Here is a 19,225-nt window from a genome sequence, read left to right as displayed (position 1 = left end):
CTCTGAAGATTATATGAGAGGATGTATTAAAGAAATTAGGTCAGCCCTAACCGGTTTGGCTCAGTGGATGGAGCGTCGGCCTGGGGACTGAAGGGTCTCAGGTTCGATCCCGGTCAGGGGCGTGTACCTTGGTTGTGGGCACGTCCCCAGTGAGGGGTGTGCAGGAGGTGGCTGATCGATATTTCTAACTCTCTGTCCCTCTCCCTTCCTCTCTGTGAAAGATCAATAAAATATATTAAAAAATAAATAAATAAATAAATAAATAAATAAATAAATAAATTAGGTCAGGGCCTGGCATACAGTAAGTGCTCAATAAATAAGAGCGAATGTTCATATTTTCCGGAACATTTTGCCAGTCATTTTGCAATTCTTTCAAACATATTTTTGTGTGTGTATTTGTTTGCTGGCCCCAAAAAATCGTAGGCAGGTAACGTACTCCTCTTTTTCCAGCTGAGGAAATTCCAGGCCCAGAGCGGCTAGGTGACTCACCTGAGGTTAGGTCACACAGCTAGGAAGAGGTGGTGGTGGAGATGTCAGCTCTGGGTCCTTTGCACAACGCTGAGGGGGGCCCCGTCTCCCCCGAACTGCCATCACTGTGTCCTTCCTGTCCAGGGCCAAGAGGGAGCAGGAGGTGACGGTGCTGAAGAAGGCCCTGGACGAGGAGACGCGGACCCACGAGGCCCAGGTCCAGGAGATGAGGCAGAAGCACACCCAGGCGGTGGAGGAGCTCACGGAGCAGCTGGAGCAGTTCAAGAGGGTGAGTTGTGGTGCTTTCTAGTGACAACACATCCACGCGGCTATGTCCACGGCTTCAACTAACCACAGGTCAGAGTCTGTCCAAGATGAGTACCAAGCTAGGCAAGATTCTAATGATAAAGACAGCAGCCAGCATTTATCGACTGTGTACCGTACGGGATGGCAATTAATCTTCACAGCCACCCTCAGAGGAAGGTGCTATGAAGCACATTTTACAGCTAAAAACAAAAACAAAAAAACCCACAATTTCCTTGTGTTTCATTCCCAGGGCTGAGTTTTTTTTAACTCGTGACCTCCTGCTACATTGCTTCCCTAAAGTCTGAATTTGTTCGCCCACAGTCCTACATTCCCCACCTCCCTGCACTAAGCGCCCCACAATCCAGGTGACATGGCCGAAGCTTTACCAGAAATGGTAGGAGTTTGCATCTGTTTAAGTCCCAGTCAAGGTGAATCTTATTCCATGAGCTGGTTTGTTGAGTATCTTTCTGTGAGCTGGTTCACTCCCTCTATCAGAATCTCAACGTTTCCTTTCGTTTCAATAATGTGAGCAATCCCTTACGTAGCACTGACTACAGGCCAGACACTTTTCCAAGGTTTTGCACACCCTGGTTTGGTTTTGCCCGTGGCCTCTGCGAAAATGCGACCTCCAGGCCCACCCTCTGAAAGCTCCCCTCGCCCTCCCCGTGAATAAGGACACTTGTTCCCGTCCCCTTGTCACGTGGGATCTGAATACCAATCTTCAACATTTCATCAATTCTTTACATATTTTAGACAAATAAGATTGTGCTAATTGTAACTACAACATACATTTCCCCTGTCGACTGGCTTCCCTGTTTAGTGTCCAGTTATTTTTACTGTAATATAATTCGAATCCAGATGGGCTATTCCCACCTTCCAAAATACACTCCAGACAGTAGTAAGGTCGATGTGTCCCCTTGACTACTCTCAAGCCAGGTCAGAGGGGGGCTGGGCTGGGAGCCAAGCCCCAGTTCACAGCCAGGCCTCTTTGGAACCACTCAGCTGCTGATGGCACCAGCAGACAGCCTCCGCTTCTGACCTGCGTGACGCAGGTGGAGGCTGCAAACTCCTGCCGCGGCCTCAGGTGCACAGAGGAGCGCCTATCGTTTGTTTACCTGTGACGACTTTGGTACAGACTTAGAGCCCTGGTCCCAGCAGGTTGTTGGGAAAACTTTTATCATCATTCCCACCTGGTCTCCTGTTACACGGGTGGTTTTGTCATAGTTCTGGGGTCTTCAGCGGAGCGAAGATTTTGGGGGGCCCAAATCCCCTGGGGTCCTTGCTTATCAACCTGCACTGTTTCCCCTAAGAGGCGCTTTGTCCCTGGCTGAGGCACTGACGGCTCAGTCATGACGGGGACAGAGGAATGGCTTCCTGGGGCTGCCTGGGCCCTGATGGCCCTTCCTAGGCATTGTGGGAAAGCTGAGTGTTGTTTCCTCTGCCCTTGGTACCCTCATGCTTTTCTCTTATTTCCCACCCTCCAGCCCCGTAAAAACAAAAACCCTCCTTTCACCCCAAATACTTCTCTCTCAGGGAGATTGACATGCCAACAGGAGCTGGTTAGATAAAGTGACTTTCTCTTAACTATCACTGAAATAGTGTGCATTTGACAGTAAATGTGATGGACGACAGGGAAGGTAGGGACTGGGCCCGAGTGAAGTGTGGCTGCCCCATCTATAGGGCTAGCTGAAACTCCTGTTTCCATAGCTTTAGTTGTTGTTGTTTTCCTGAAAGTCAGAGTTAGTGAGGTATATGCAGTAAAATTCACCGATTTTAAGTGTGTAGCTCAGTGAACTTGGACAAATGTATGCATCTGGGTATCCATCACCACAGTCATCAGGATATAGGACACTAGATTATTTAATAGAGAAGCTGGGAGTCCAGAGTTTTATGTGACGTTTCTTTATTAAAATGTTGGCACTAATTTTTCAGAAAGTAATGAAAGGTCAAAGGGGGCATGACAGCAGGTTGGCTGCAGCCCGTGTGGGATACGGGTTAGGGACCTCTGCGCTTTAGGAAAACAGAACCCCAAGTCTTCCTGGTGATTCTGTGTCTCGTCCCTGCACCCCGCTGGGGAGGGAAGGGACAGAGGTTCCTACCTTACAACGCTCTCCCGGCCACGGCTGTAACGCCTCCCCTCCCCTTTGCCTCTCGGGCCAGGCCAAGGCCAACCTGGACAAGAACAAGCAGACGCTGGAGAAGGAGAACGCAGACCTGGCGGGCGAGCTGCGGGTCCTGAACCAGGCCAAGCAGGAGGTTGAGCACAAGAAGAAGAAGCTGGAGGTGCAGCTGCAGGAGCTGCAGTCCAAGTGCAGCGACGGGGAGCGGGCCCGCGCCGAGCTCAACGACAAAGTCCACAAGCTGCAGGTGAGGCGGCAGCGCCGGGCATCCCTGGTACCCGCTCTGCGAGGGAGGCTGCACTTCCCAGCTAACTGAAGTGTCTCTTGCTGCAAAGCAAGTCGGTTTCCTCTAGTTATAGCCCTAATGTAACTAGAGATGGTCATCCATCCAGTTTAATCATTAAGAACCTTCATCCGTTCATTCAACAAGTATTTACTGAGAACCTGCTGTAGGCCATGCACTGTGTCGAGTCCTGAAATACAACAGCAAGGAAGAAAACACTGTTCCTGCCCCAGGAGAATTCCAGCCTAGTGGAGGGAGAGGCACCGATAATCACAAAAATGAATGTAAAGTGATGCTGGAAAGGGGTGGCACTTAACGTAATATGTATGAACAACGTTGGTCTTTACTCTGCGATGGGAAGCTATTGCTGGGTGGTAAGCTGGAGAATGACACAGCCTGTTTGCCTTTGGTCTTATTTAGCTTTGAATAGACATTTGGCCCGACTTTCCTTTCATGGGATTATGGTCAAACTTTTGATAAATATTTAGTGTGCTTACAGTCTGGGACGAGAGAGCGGGGGAAGCATTAAATATATTTTCCACATACAGGTGAGGGCAGGGGTTTTGCTATTCTAACACCGGCACTGTCCTGGAGGAGTGGAGTGAAGGTCATTTGTGTCCTCATTGTAAATGTGAAGAGGCCAAGGATCCCAACTTGTAGGCAACGTACTTCCCTTGGGGGCCGCCATGATCAGGCCCCACAGCTCATGGGTATTTCTCAGTCAGTGGACACCACCTGGCGGTGGTCTCTCATGAGTGGAAAGTGTTCCTCTTACTTAAAGAGGATACTGTCCTAGAGGTTCCAGCTCACCAGTCTCTCGCCCTCAGAATGAAGTGGAGAGTGTCACCGGGATGCTCAACGAGGCGGAAGGGAAGGCCATCAAACTGGCCAAGGACGTGGCCTCTCTGGGGTCCCAGCTCCAGGACACCCAGGTGGGTATCCCATTACATCATCCAGAGGGACCTGGAGTACAACCTTCCCGGGGGTGGGTTCCTGGGACTTGCGTGTGTCCTTTTTGCAGGAGCTGCTTCAAGAAGAAACCCGGCAGAAGCTCAACGTGTCCACCAAGCTGCGCCAGCTGGAGGATGAGAGGAACAGCCTGCAGGAGCAGCTGGATGAGGAGATGGAGGCCAAGCAGAACCTGGAGCGCCACATCTCAACTCTGAACATCCAGGTGCGGCCGTGCCCTGGCCTTTCTGGGCCTAAGGCCTCCAGGGTAGCTCAGGGGCTCCGACGTGCTGTCGGAGAGCATTGGCGCCATTTTGCTTGGCTTGCTGGCTCCTCCTGCTGTTGAATTTCTTCAGTGAGGAGAAGGTGGTCTTTGCTTCCCAGGGCCTGGGGGACAGGGATGGGAATCCCTCACTGCCTCCTCTCACCCCACCTCCAACCCTGCCATTTCAGCTCTCCGATTCGAAGAAGAAGCTGCAGGACTTTGCCAGCACCGTGGAGGCCCTGGAAGAAGGCAAGAAGAGGTTCCAGAAGGAAATCGAAGGCCTCACCCAGCAGTACGAGGAGAAGGCAGCTGCTTATGACAAACTGGAAAAGACCAAGAACAGGCTTCAGCAGGAGCTGGATGACCTGGTTGTCGATTTAGATAACCAGCGGCAACTGGTGTCCAACCTGGAAAAGAAGCAGAAGAAGTTTGATCAGGTAGGGGGCTGGAGGGCCCACCGCTGTTCATAGACGGGGGCTGGGGGAGTCGGGTCTGCGAAGCATCGGGTGGCTGCTGGGTGTGTGCCGGCATCCTCCCGCTTGCTGAAGGATGCACAATTGGCCTGCTTTAGTGACTGTGGAACAGTAGGGCTCCTGGGTCAGAGTAAGGAGAGTGGCAGTCTTGAAGGCTGTGACATTTCCAGGGGCCACCACCACCGGGGCCATCTGCAAACCCAATCACATGCTTTAGTTTCTAGTCTCAATAAGGAATGAGGTTTATTTATCTTATTCACTCAACAAGTTTTTTATTGAGTGCCTACTGAGTATTCCCAGTAATTTAAATTTTCTACCCTTTAAATACCACTTTTCCCTAACATTTCATTACAAAGAACTGCAAGCACACAATTTGAAAACACTGTTCACCTGTATACCCACCACCTGGATTCGATCTTCAACATTTCACCATACTCACTTTATCACATATTTACTTAACAGAATGAACCATTTGTCATTCATATCTTTCAGATAAATTTCAAAGAAAATTATAGACATCTGTATACTTCCCCCTCAATACCTCAGCATTGCAGTTTTTAAAATATATGCAATTTTGCTTCAAGTAAAATTGACATACAATGACATGCACAAATCTTAAGTGTACGCTGAGTTCTAACAAATGCATATATACCTGTAAGGCCCAAACCACTAAATACTAACTTTTGTTACTCAGATTTAGTAGCTGGGGCTATTTTAAAAACCAATGGGGGACTGTACTGGGAGATGTGGGGATTCACTGCCCCTCCCCAGCTGGACTCAGAGTACTGGGCTTCTGTTTGGCATGCTGACTCCACTTTCCACCAGCCATCCCTTCTCTGTGCTGCCAGCTCATCCTCATTGTCGATTTGAGGGCCCAAGGGCCCTTTTATTTATATTCCTGTCACACAGTGTAGCGTTTTTGTGTTTCTGTGTTGTTTGGGATCCCATTACCTACATGTCTGTTGAATTCTGGAAGTCTGGGTTTTGGACGTTGCGTATGTAATATGCTGCTTCCCAGAAGGCGACACTAACATCGGTATGGAGTGTTCTTTGAACTGCTTCTCCAAGCAGAGGCACAAGTGTGTGCAGATCCATTCGCACACTCACCATGTCCCTGCCGGGGCGCACAGCGCGTTTTTGAGAGCTAGCTACTGTGGCCATGAAACAAGAAGAGTAGCTGGCCTCTGGCAGGATTAAATGTCACTGTGACCTCAGTGGCTGTAAGCTCTAACCAAAATGGGCATCATTAGTGGTTTCAAAGCACAGACTCAGCAGATGCTGGCTCTGCATAAGGCTGGCCCAGAAGTCAGGAAGCAAGCTTAATAGGAACGATGTCCCTAGATTTCTAACCACACCTGCACCGGGGAGAGTTCCGCAGGACACAGGCTTTGCAGTGAAATGCAGCGGGACCTCAGGCTAAGTCTAGAGGCCAGTCACCTCTGCGTCTTCTGTTGTGTTGCAGTTGTTGGCCGAGGAGAAAAACATCTCTTCCAAATACGCGGATGAAAGGGACAGAGCGGAGGCGGAAGCCAGGGAAAAGGAAACCAAGGCCTTGTCCCTGGCGCGGGCCCTTGAGGAGGCCTTGGAAGCCAAAGAGGAACTCGAGAGGACCAACAAAATGCTCAAAGCCGAGATGGAGGACCTGGTTAGCTCCAAGGATGACGTAGGCAAGAATGTAAGTCTCTATCATCTTTGCTTGTCTACATTTCACCAATCCACCCGCTGTGCCGTGTATCAGTCTGCGAGGGACTTGGCGCTGTGCCTCTTTCGTGTTAAGTGATAACTGGGCATTGTAGGCAGTCCCTTGGGCTGATGCAAAGACCACGCCTGGTTGGGAACAGCAGTTGGGGTGGGGTCTGAGTCAAGGGATCCGAGAGGAAGGTTCTGGTCTTGACTCCTAGTCATGCATCCTGTGGGTGGCAAAAACCATCTCCCTGAGCTTAATGAGCTGCCTGTCACTGTGGTTGCCTGACCATCTTCATGAAGTCAACCCTCATGTAAAAGGTCCATGAGCTGGAGAAGTCCAAGCGAGCCCTGGAAACCCAGATGGAGGAGATGAAGACACAGCTGGAAGAGCTGGAGGATGAGCTGCAGGCAACGGAAGATGCCAAGCTGCGGCTCGAGGTCAACATGCAGGCCCTCAAGGGCCAGTTTGAGCGCGATCTCCAGGCCCGGGATGAGCAGAATGAAGAGAAGAGGCGGCAGCTCCAGAGGCAGGTAATCCTGCAGGGGACGTGGGGGAATGGAGAGCTGGGGTGGCCTGTGTCCTTCCTTCCACCACCACTTCCTGGCCTCATGGAGACTATTTTCTCATCTGCAACCTGGGAATGAGAAAAACCCACCCTGCAGGGGGCTGCGCACACCTGGGAGCTCAGTGAAAACTGGCTGGGCAGAGAGAGGCCCTCTGAGAGGCGCGCCGCCCAGCAGTGCCCATCTCTTCCTTGCCCAGCTCCACGAGTATGAGACGGAACTGGAAGACGAGCGAAAGCAACGTGCCCTGGCGGCTGCTGCTAAGAAGAAGCTGGAAGGGGACCTGAAAGACCTGGAGCTGCAGGCTGACTCGGCCATCAAGGGGAGGGAGGAAGCCATCAAGCAGCTGCGCAAACTGCAGGTGGGTGGAACTCTGGGGGCAGGCACTGGGGAGGGAGGGGCGGTTCCCCCAGGCTGGGAAGTCAGTCAGAAGCAGGAGGGTGCAGGCTTCTCCCTGCCATTTGTGCCTGTTCGGCTGGTGTTTTCTATCACCATTTGGCTTTCAGTGGCTGTTTCCTGCCCTGGGTAGGACATTTGGCCAAGGCCCTCAGATCACATCATCTTTTCTTAGACAGGTCTGCTGAGCCCCTCCAAAACGCACCCCCAAATGGCCACCTGGGGCTGAGGGCAATGCTCGTGCAACAGGGGCTTCCCTGTGGTTAATCACAGAAAACCCTAGTGGTTATCATGGAAAGGTAATTTGGGCAGCACTTGGCCGAGTTAAGGACAGCTCGTCTTTCCTGTCCACTCATGCAGGCTCAGATGAAGGACTTCCAGAGAGAGCTGGACGACGCCCGTGCCTCCAGAGAAGAAATCTTTGCCACGGCCAAGGAGAATGAAAAGAAAGCCAAGAGCTTAGAAGCAGACCTCATGCAGCTACAGGAGGTAAAGCCTTCTCACTAGGAGTGCCTCAGATGGGGTACGGTGGCAGCGGCCCTTGGCATCCCAGGTTGTACATCCACAGCTTTCTTTCCTCAATCCAGCCTTCCACATGGGAGGACCCTCTCAGTTAGGGCCTAGAAAAACACAGGGTTTTCTCCTTTGACATGACTGCAAGGCCTCTCTGAGCTCAGAGGCGGTGTAGCCATTTTCAAAGGTGGCCATGGTGACTGCTGGGGGCCTGGTGAGGAGCACAGTGGATTCTTGGGTGAGGGTTAGCCCTTCCCTGGCAGACAACAGATTTCCTTCCTCCCTGCCCCCCACCATCCAGGATCTAGCCGCGGCTGAGAGGGCTCGCAAACAGGCAGACCTGGAGAAGGAGGAACTGGCCGAGGAGCTGGCCAGCAGTGTGTCAGGAAGGTATGAGACAGCATGGGATGAAGGGGGATCCTAGACCCAGATGATGGAGAGGCAACTCATAGGTGAGCCTCCTAGCCCCTCATTTTAATGCTGAAAATGATAGAATGTTCAAGTGAACTTGTAACAGGGGTCTCAGGGTTTCCACACCCTATGTGGGAGTGTGGCCAGTTTCATTCATTCTGAATGAACAGCATGGTGGGGACAGGGGGCATCTGGGGGCATCAGGGAGGAGTTGGTCCTCATCCCAGGCCTGGCTTTGCTGACACCAACTGGGTATGAGTCTTGGTTCTCTACTTCCCAGCTGTGTGACTTTGGACAAGTCTCTAAGGCTCTCTGAGCCTTAGTTTCCTCAGTTATAAGTGAGGACAACCCTGAGGCATTGCTCCTCCAAGGACAGGGTGTTTCCTAAGCCAAGGGCAGACTGGAGGCCTCAGATGTGCTGTATCTCCCTTAGGAACACGCTTCAGGATGAGAAGCGCCGCCTGGAGGCCCGGATCGCGCAGCTGGAGGAGGAGCTGGAGGAAGAACAAGGCAATATGGAGGCCATGAGTGACCGTGTCCGGAAGGCCACACAGCAGGTGGGGGCCTGGGCCCTAGAACAGCAAAAGCCCCACACTGGCTCAGTGACATGCATCACAGGCTGCTGTGTGCCAGGTCTGGGATGAGCTGAGGATAGCAGGGAGCCTGGGTGGCCCCGGGATGCTGCCTGGATGAGCTGCCTCTTGAGCTGGGAGTTAAAGGATGACCAGGAAGGAGGAGAGGGAGTGCAGAGGCTGAAAAAGGCTGGAGACTGCGGGAGAAGTTAGTCATCTCAGGGCACCCATAGGCTTTCATGCCCCCCCCACCTCACTACCTTCACCCTCCTCCCCAGGCCGAGCAGCTCAACAATGAGCTGGCCACGGAGCGCAGCGCAGCCCAGAAGAACGAGAGCGCAAGGCAGCAGCTAGAGCGACAGAACAAAGAGCTCCGGAGCAAGCTCCAGGAGATGGAGGGGGCAGTCAAGTCCAAGTTCAAGTCCACCATCTCGTCCCTGGAGGCCAAGATCGCACAGCTGGAGGAGCAGGTCGAGCAGGAGGCGAGGTACAGTGGGACCCGGGCTCCAATGACAGCCCGCTTGCCCCTGAGTGCTGGGAGGTAGATAGCCTCTCCGGGCATTGGTTGTGGCTCTGAAATAAACCCAGTGGTACCCGAGCGGCAGCTGTGCTGGGAGAACTAGTGAGAACGCAGGATAGGGCTGCGCCTGTACCTGGCCCAGAGGAAGCCCTGGAAATGTCATCTGCTCTTGGTAAACAGCGTGGTTCCTCAGTGACGCCAGCCAGCTCTCCCGGGAGCACATGTGGCTTTTCCTGATCTACATTAGCAGGAGGTCATGCTTACGGAGACACAAGTCCAAATCAACAACCATTTAGTACACGAACATGGGAAGGCTTCTCATGTTAATGGCGGGTCACCGAGCTGTAAGTTCACAGCACGTTCGTGACCATCAGACTGTAAGGATTCTGACCCATTCTTCTTTTTTGTTTGGTAGCGGCTTTACTGATAACTCACTGTCACACAGTTCACCAATTTAATGTGTACAATTCAGTGGCTTCTAATATATTCACAGGTAGGTCCCCCCTCACCACAGTCAACTGTAGAACATTTTCATCACCCTCTATTTCCCACCCACACCACCAGTCCTAAGCAACCGCTGACCTACTTTCTGTCTCCTGGTCTGTTCTGGACATTTCATAGACACGGACTCATACAAGGCCTCTGTGACTGGCTTCTCTCACTGGGCACACGTTCTCAAGGTTCGCCCCCCCTGCCACAGCAGGTGTCAGTGACTGCTTTTTATGGACAGCTCCTAATCTTCTATCTGGTCGATTCGGTGGGATAAGCGCTGATTGGGAGCTCAGGAAAAGTGCCCACAGTGGGCGAGATGCCGGTCTGGTTTACATAGCGACTGCTCCCCCCTTGTGCGCAGAGAGAAACTGGCAGCTGCCAAGTCACTGAAGCAGAAGGACAAGAAGCTGAAGGAGGTCCTGCTGCAGGTGGAGGACGAGCGCAAGGCGGCTGAGCAGTACAAGGAGCAGGTACACTGCCCGCCACCGCCGCTGGCCTCTCCCCCACTAGTTCCTCAGGACCTCCAAGGGGCCCCCTGACACTCACGCCTCTCCTTGACAGGCAGAGAAAGGAAATGTGAAGGTGAAACAACTCAAGAGGCAGCTGGAGGAGGCGGAGGAGGAGTCCCAGCGCATCAACGCCAACCGCAGGAAGCTGCAGCGGGAGCTGGACGAGGCCACGGAGAGCAACGAGGCCATGGGCCGCGAGATGACCGCGCTCAAGAGCAAGCTCAGGTGAGGCAGCCCAGCCCCAGGAGGGGGGTCCTCCCGGGCCGGGTGCTCAAGTAGGCCCGAGATGCCCACTGTGACTGTATCGACACAAAAGGCTACCTTTTCCAAAGCCCTCGCTTCTTTCCCAGGCTCTTCCTGCAGCAGTGTCCAGGCACACGGCGGCCCTGCCTCTAAAGAGCTCACCTTCTCTGTTCTTTAACAATCTTTGCCCATCATCCTGGTGAGGAGGAGGAGGGAGAAGCAGTTTCCCATCTCCTGAACCTTCTCTTCTGGCCTTTTTCTTCACCACCTTTCTCTAAAACTCAGGGTTCCTTGGCACTATTGGGGCTGGATAAGTCTTTGTTTTTTATCATAGGGCCTGGCCTGTATATTATAGGATGTTGAACAGCATCCGTGGCCCTCACACACCAGCTATAGTAGCATTCCCACCAGCTATGATAACCTAAAATGTCTCAATACACTGCCAGATGTTCTCTGAGGGTACAGTCACCCAAGTTTGAGAACCTGGCCCTAACTACACTGAGGTCTATTCTCTCTCCTGCACCTGTGTAACTTCTGGGTCTGAAGGTGGGTAGGTCACCACCCTGCTCCTTGGGGCTCCTTCCAATCCCCGATTCCCTGAAATTTAGCTCTGAGCTTCCTGTCACACATTCTCTTACACCCCTCCAGCCTCTCGTGTCTTTGACTGTCTCTTTCCATGATCCTGCCACTCCACAGGCATTACCAGTAACTCAAGCCCTAATTTGACCTTCAGGCATCGCATCATTTGCCTGCTGCCACCTCCTGACTCCTGGGATCTTCAACCCATCTTCTCACAACCCCCACTGACTCCTTACCCAGCATCTAACCCAGGCTCAGGGGTTGCCATGAGCCTTTCACACACCCTCAATACCCGGAGCCCCTCTTGCTGTGCTGTGCTTGTTAAAACAACCCAACTTCCCACCTTCTACAGCTCCAAGGGGTGTGAGAAAAGCAACCATGCTGGCTGTCCTTCAGCCTCCCACTCTCGGAGATCTGCTTTTATGTTCTCCCTAAGATCACTGTCTCCGCCCGTCTCAGCCGATGACCTTACTTCCTATTGAAGTGAAAAATAGAAACGATCATAGAAAGTAAACAAGCTCCCACTGCCCCATCAATTGACCTCCCTACATCTGTGCTCATTTCTTCTACTTTTTGCCCCATTTCTGGGCTGAACTGTCCAGCACCCACTAAGGCCAACCCCTCTGTTGGACTCCCCTCTTGTTTACTTGAGAATGTTGCTCCAGAAAATCTTACCTTCTTCTTCTGCCATGTTTCCCCTCTCGCAGAGTCATTGCACCCTCTTAGCCTCATACTCCTCCTCCTCTTCTTATTTTTTAAATATATTTTTATTGATTTTTAGAGAGGAAGGAAGAGGGAGAGATAGAAACATCAATGAGAGAGAATCATTGATTGGCTGCCTCCTGCATGCCCTCCACTGGGGATCGAACCCACAACCCAGGCATGTGCCCTTGACTAGAATCGAACCCAGGACCCTTCAGTCTACAGGCCGACGCTCTATCCATCGAGCCAAACCGGCTATGGCTCGCTCCTCCTCCTCTTGACCACAGACAGACTCTAATCCCGTGGTCAGTCCTTGGTCCCAACCTGACTCAGCAGCACCATCACTCCTCCTCCCTGTCCTTTCTTCACTGGGCTTCCGACATCAGCCTCATCTACTCTCTGGCCGTGGGCCTGCCCCAGGGTGCCAGCTTGGTTCTCTCTTCATGTCCACCGCTGTCACTCCGCCCTCGGTGATCTCAGCCAGCCCTGTGCCTTTAGAATTCCATCTCCTGTCTCCCTAGTTTCTTCCTGGAACTCCAGACCCTGCTTGACATTCCCACTCAATACCTCATGGGCCACAACCTGAGCCTCAATTGAACCTCTTCACCCCAAACCAGCCCCTCTCCCAGTCCTTTCCTGCTCAACAAGTGGGATGATAAAGTTTCCATCAATTAACCCAGACCACAGACCTTGTATTTTGTCTTTACTTTCCTCTCTCCCTCATACCCTGCATCCAATCTGTCAGAAAATCTGGTCAACTCCCTTAAAAATACTATATACCCAGAAGCCAACCACGTCTTGCCACCCTGGTCCATGCCACCCTCCTTTCATCTCAACAATTTTCGCAGCTTCCTCAGGCCTCCCTGCTTCCATGCTCTCCCCCTTACAGTCTGTTCTCAACACAGCAGCCAGAAGAATCCTGTTTAAATGGAGCTGGATCATGGCTCTCCAATGGTTGGTTCCGCTAGGTCCTTCACGATCTCTGTCCACTGCCTCCTAAATTACTCCCTGACCGCTCCACACAGTGCCTCGGGCTCTGCCTGGAATGCTCTTCCCCCAGCTCTCTGCACAGCTGACTCCCTCTTCCTTTCCTTCAGAGGTTTACTCATTTCTCTTACTCTCTAAAATTTCCAACCTTACTCCCTACAGTTCTCCTCTCTTACCTCCCTGTCACCATGGAACCTGCTGTGTATTGTACTTACCTCATTCATGATCTGTCTCACTCTCACCGGCAAGCCCATGAGCACAGAGGTTGTGTCTGGTGATTCATCCCCAGCGTCTGGCGTAGAGCTGGGCGCAGAGTAAACCTTCCATCATTGGGTCAGAGATGATGTTTCTCTAACCTGTCATTCTCAACCACCTTTGCCTCTCACTACCTGCACTACTGATAACTTGATATTTTCTTTCACATTAACTGTGTTAATCATAAACTACCACTCCTCTATTGTTAAACCAGCATCACCAGGTAACGATTAAATTAAATACAGTGTAAACAATAGTGAGTTCTAGCTATTGTGGCCACAAATTGATGACTATGACCTTAAGGACTACTTCTCAGCTAAAAAGCAAGGACTACTTCTCAATTAAAAAGCAAGTGACAACCACATTAGCACCAAATAGACTTTTTCTATCCAATGGCATGCCCAGGAGCCCTTGGAAGTCAATTGGCATGTAGCCTAGAGACTTTGAGAACCACTATATGCGGGGAAAGCCCAAACCCCCTTCAGAAGAGGGAAGAGAACAGCTGGTTCAGGGTACCGGATTCAGGAATGAGCCCCCAGTCCCAGCATAATGAGGGGCTGATGGAATGGAAACCAGGCCTAACCTCTCAGGTCCAGCAGTGGGGCAACCCCCAGGATTGACGGTCAGTGGGAGAGCTGCTCTCCCCACAAAGACCCCAGACACTCCTCAGTGGCTGGGAAAGTAGTCAGCCACTCCTGCTCTCACCCCTTTGCTGTCACTACTCCCTTTTCTTGGGACACTCCGAACATCCCTTGTGGGTTCTACCCCAGACAACTAACCCTTCTTAGGCCATCCAGGCCTGTATGGAAGAAACCATTATTTTACAGTCCTAACATGAACATACACATAACGTAAGCTGAAGATGGGTCAGACCTTTTCTGCCTTCTCAGAGTCTTCTAGATGTACTAAACCTACAATCAAGCATAGGTCTTCCTCAAAATAGAGCTTTGAGTGAGGCTGGGAGCCTAGCCAACTCCTCAGAGGAACTGCAAACAAGTTTCATAGTTTTACCAGCCAGATAAATCTCGACACAAGCCCTCCTGGGCCTGTCTAGCATCCCCATCATGTGCCACATTGCCAGTCATCTGCCGAAGGCGTCCACTTCTACCTGCTTGCCCAGGCATAAAAGGCAATGAAGACCAAGTAGTAACAGTGAGACCTTGCAGCAGGTGCTCAGTCTGGGACTGTTTCCAGGTAGAACTTTGAACTAGCTTACTCACATGCCTTTACCTTCCTGAACAGGTCTGCATAATGGGAGGAAGCCACCTGTGTCCCTAAAAGAAGCTCACAAGGACAGAAATTTGCGTTTTGATTTTAAAGAAGTAGCTTGTCCTTTTGTGTGCCAGCCTGGCTTTAGGTCAGTGGTTCTCAACCTTTTTAATGCCATGAACCTTTAATACAGTTCCTCATGTTGTGGTGACCCCCAACCATAAAATTATTTTCGTTGCTACTTCATAACTGTAATTTTGCTACTATTATGAATTGTAATGAAAATATCTGTGTTTTCCGATGGTCTTAGGCGACCCACAGGTTGAGAACTGCTGCGGTAGAGCCTAAGACCATCAGAAAACAGATATTTACGCTTCATTAACAGTAGCAAAATTACAGTTATGAAGTAGCAACGAAAATAATTTTATGGTTGGGGGTCACCACAACATGAGGAACTGTATTAAAGGGTTGCGGCATTAAAAAGGTTGAGAACCACTGCTTTAGATGCTTTGTTGGCAGATTGACTTAAAAGTGCCTGTAATTATTTAATTAAAGCAAATGCCTCCATGACTGAAAAGGTACTTAAATGGGCTCCCTCCCGTTTGCCTAATGATAACCACCAAGGACTCTCTCTCTCTGTTTCAGAGGCCCCCTCCCCCAGGAAACTGCGCAGTGACTCACCAGGTATCATGCCTTCAGCTTTGCTGCGGCTCCTGTGTTACACTCAGTTTCCATTTCCTTTCTGCCCATCGCGCCCTCCTTGCCCCTTTTTTTGGCCCTTGCAAATTTCTCTGAGATTCCTGCAAAATCTGAAGGCTTGGACATCTTAGTTCAAAACCGTCCTTCATCACAACCAAGATCAACACAAGATGACCTTGTGCCTTGACCCATTCTCCTTCCCCCTTCTGCTTCGGCATGACACGGCCCCGAATGTGTCCCTGTCACCACACGGTGATGAGAGCTTAGAGGCTGTGCCACTTAGATTGTTCTTACCTGCGTGAGAGGGCTTCTCTTACACTGCTAGGGACACTCGCCCTCCCTCGTCCAGCTAACACTGCACGGAGCAGGTATGACAACGCCACGATGTGGGTACACTCCTGGAGAATGGCTTCAGTCTGGCTGGTCTAGTTCACTAGTCAGAATTAACAAAGCACAGGTTCACGGAAGCACAGCCCAGAAATCTGCCCCCTCACCCCCCAGGGTGGGGTTTCACAAATTTGTCCGCAAGGAAAATGACAGCTCGCCATAATGCCATCCAAGTCCTGGGGCTGCGAGGGGCTGCAGCAAGGCCTGGCTCCTGGCTGCATTTTCAGCGTGCGAGGGTGACGTGAGCATGGGGCTTCAGCAAGGCCTGGCTCCTGGCGGCATTTTCAGCGTGCGAGGGTGACGTGAGCCACCACAGAGCTGGCAGAGTCCTGGCAGAGCCTCTTCCAGAGTCTCACTGCACGTACTCACTCACGGATAGGGGGGATGGGTACCCAAGACTCTAGGAAGTGCCTGGGGCCCTTCACAAGGCAGAGCTAAGAGGTCTGGATGTCTCTGGGGGTCTAACAACCTTTTCATACGTACAGTTAGGCACCTGGGGCCTGGTTTTCGTCTCATCCTCCTGAGAGGCCGGGCAAGCCCTGGCGGTGTCTGTCTTCTCTTTTCAAGAATCTCAGCTTTGCTGTCACTACTCAAATACTTAAAGCTGGATGAGGTCTTGGCAGGAGCTTTTAGCCTCCAGGACACACAGCTCCCGAACTCTCCTGCCAGCTCATTGGGAACATAGGATTAGATGAACTCTAGGGTCGCCTGGAGCATGGGACCCACAGATAATGGGGGCCCCAGTCCTCGTGAAGCAGCCGGTGCTTACACCCTCATGCTGGTCCCTGCTGGGCCAGCAGCGCCTTGAGTAAGTTCTCTGAGCCCACAAATAGAACCCACATTCTCCAGGACCAGGCTCTTTAAGAAAACCTTTTACAGGGGTCCCTTACTTCCCGGGACAGTTATAGCCAGTGTCAACCTTTGCCTAGGATTTTAAAGCAGTCCCCTCAAGACAGACACACCTGAACCAGAACAACAGGCTCACAGGGCTGAAGCCTCGACAGGGGACTTACAATGACTCAGGGAGTTTCCTCCTTAGGCCAAGGAGCATGCCTATCAATTAACAAATACTCTTCCAGGAGGCAGGGTGCCTAGAGCCTGGAAGAACAGGAGGCACTGATTCCGGCCCCAGGCCACCCACCAAGTTTGAACCAGGGTGGAAGTAGGGGAGAGCCTGGCCTGCTGCTCCCCCAGGGCTCCGAGACCCTGCTCTCTGGCCCAAATTCCTAGAAAAAGACTTTTAAGGTTGCACTAGAGAGAGATGGAAATTCAGTTTTAAGGGAGTGGGAGGCCTAGAAGTTGGCCTGAGTCTAGCTGGGAGTGGCTACAACTTTAAGTATTTATTCCTGATCGCCGTACTTTGGGGGTGCCATCCTCTGCACCTAGTGGGTCTCTCCCACCCTCAGACCCCAATTCTGTTGGGATTCCCCCTCTCAGCGATCAGGATCCCGTAGGCCTTGCTTATGCCTCCAATCTGACCTGTCCGCGTTGTTCTTAAGTATCAATATCTGGGATGGGCTCACCTTCGTGGCTTTTCTGTCCAGGCTTTGCGTGGTCAAGCGGGTCGTTTTTCTTACAAAGTCTGCTTTCTTCTTAGACATCCTAAAATGATTTAAGACCCGACATCTGAATCAGGTCAAAACAGGGCCAGGTGGCCAGAGCCCCATGCAGTTATTGGTTGTGGCCACTGAAAAGGAGGCAAACATTCCTTCCAAACCGTCAAGGTTAAGTGCAGGTAGAGCTGACTTTTCCTCCTCCTGCCAGCCCACCCTCCTATGCAAAGCCTCACTTCAGGTGACTAGGGTCACCTGAGGGTAATGCAAGTGGTCACTCAGGGCATCAGGCAGGACAGAGGAGCCAGGAACGGTAAGGACAGAAAGGGGTGTCCTACCAGCTAGAGCTAAAATACACCTTGGAAATACAGGTTCCACTTATTTTTCTAACACATACTCATTGAGCACCTATTATAAGCCAAGAATGGTGGCTGCCATGATGAATAAAAACAGAGGAGACCCCCACCCTGGGGAAATTCAGCCCAAGAATTCTGTTCCACAAAAGCTGGGCACCGAGTTTTGCCTGTAACCAGAGCAACCGCGCCTTCCCTCTCAGGCTGCCCTTAACATCATTTCCACCTTCTTCCAGTTGAAAACCTAAAACCCTTCCCTCTTCCCCGCTCTAAAGGCAAGGTGCAGGATGAGAACATTTCTCCTTCATACCTACTCCACAGGGTATGAGTAAACCCAGCGGACGTGGTCACCGCAGACCAGGATCCTGGAGTCGGTGAATGACTAGTCAGACATTTTTTAAAGCCAGGGGTTCTGCTTTGAAGAACCAACTTTGCCCCACTCCAGCTGATCAAACGTAACCATACCTTGGAACTGGTCAAGATTTGCTGACTTCAACCTTAACATTTGTGTCTCATACGAGTTTGTTTTTATTTCCCTTTCTACAAGTCTCTTACGACAATTTCTGTACTAAAGAAACATGTGTTTTCTTAAAACCCACAGGCGAGGAAACGAGACCTCTTTTGTTCCCTCTAGAAGGTCTGGAGGACGTCGAGTTATTGAAAACGCGGATGGTTCAGATGAGGAAATGGATGCTCGTGATGCAGACTTCAACGGAACCAAAGCCAGTGAATAGACAAACTTGCTGAAAACAAAAACAACACCCAGTGGACTCTGCTTAGCACTGTCCAAATCCATTTTCAAATTCCAAACCTCACAAACACCCCTCACAATGAACATAACACCTCCCTGTGCTCAGGGCATCAATTTAAGTTTTGAATCATGTACCAAATGAGAAAAACCAACAGGAGACACAGACACACCCACTCCCCCTCTATCAAGGAATTGTGCAGAGGTTTTGAGTTTTTAGATAAATAGATCCACAGTAACTTAATCACTGGCAACTTAGTTTACATAAAATGGGGAGAAAGTCACCAAAGATGGGTGCCACGGCCCCTCCCACTCCCAAGCCATTCCCCACCCTGTGTACCCTTCCAACATCGTGAGTAGGACCTGGTTTGAAAATTCTTCCCCGTCCTGGTTACCACACCTCAGATGCACACAGTTCACTGAGACCAAGTGCCTTCCGTAGTCACCTGAATTAAAAAGGAGACACTGCTCGAGTGGACAAGAGCAGGAATGTTACACTGTTTTATATGCACCCCGACTGTATTTAAGGACACCCTCACAAATAAATAAAAGGATATAAATCACTGGAACATAGTCGGCGTTGTTTTCTACAGAGCGAAAGAATGGGGGGGGGGGAGGGGGTGCGACCCTAAGAAGTGAAGGTTACTTCTTAAATGGAAAAACTGAGGCCTAGGGAGGTGAAATAAATTGCCCAAGTTCCCACCTGGCAAAAGAGCAGCTGCAAAGTGAGTCTGTGCAAGGGGCTTCTCCAGCCAGGAGGTGGGCAGCTCGAGGCTGAGAGAGGAACATGATCAGGAAGAACATCTTTATCCATCAAAACCAGTACGTATGTGATGTGAAGAACACAAGACTTCCTTGAATTTTTAAAGTTAAAACACAAGACTTCGCACAGCAGGGTTTGACAGACTCTGTAAAGGCCAGAAAGTAAATATTTTAGTTTACATATGGTCTCTGTCACAGATTCATTTTTTTTAAAACAACCCT

The 19,225-nt window shown here is 51.1% G+C and overlaps 1 protein-coding gene across 2 annotated transcripts in view; it reads left to right on the top strand.

The window, feature by feature from the left end:
• Positions 1–18,809, top strand: part of MYH11 (myosin heavy chain 11) — a 118,933-nt gene extending 100,124 nt beyond the window's left edge. Inside the window, exons 27-42 of one of the 2 annotated variants that reach the window (XM_079797327.1) lie at positions 613–757; positions 2,935–3,141; positions 4,005–4,109; positions 4,199–4,351; positions 4,579–4,827; positions 6,326–6,538; positions 6,868–7,080; positions 7,313–7,474; positions 7,870–7,998; positions 8,324–8,412; positions 8,867–8,990; positions 9,284–9,492; positions 10,379–10,487; positions 10,579–10,751; positions 15,147–15,185; positions 18,095–18,209. In XM_079797327.1, the coding sequence (XP_079653453.1) occupies positions 613–757; positions 2,935–3,141; positions 4,005–4,109; positions 4,199–4,351; positions 4,579–4,827; positions 6,326–6,538; positions 6,868–7,080; positions 7,313–7,474; positions 7,870–7,998; positions 8,324–8,412; positions 8,867–8,990; positions 9,284–9,492; positions 10,379–10,487; positions 10,579–10,751; positions 15,147–15,177 (2,311 nt within the window). In that variant the 3' untranslated portion in view covers positions 15,178–15,185; positions 18,095–18,209. Of the gene's footprint in view, positions 1–612; positions 758–2,934; positions 3,142–4,004; positions 4,110–4,198; positions 4,352–4,578; positions 4,828–6,325; positions 6,539–6,867; positions 7,081–7,312; positions 7,475–7,869; positions 7,999–8,323; positions 8,413–8,866; positions 8,991–9,283; positions 9,493–10,378; positions 10,488–10,578; positions 10,752–15,146; positions 15,186–18,094 lie in introns of both variants that reach the window. The other variant, XM_079797326.1, reaches the window with a different exon arrangement.
• The last annotated feature ends 416 nt before the right edge of the window (positions 18,810–19,225 follow it).

Source organism: Cnephaeus nilssonii (genome assembly GCF_951640355.1).
Source record: "Cnephaeus nilssonii genome assembly, chromosome: 2".
Classification (NCBI taxonomy): domain Eukaryota; kingdom Metazoa; phylum Chordata; class Mammalia; order Chiroptera; family Vespertilionidae; genus Cnephaeus; species Cnephaeus nilssonii.
This window is presented reverse-complemented; position numbering and strand designations above follow the sequence as displayed.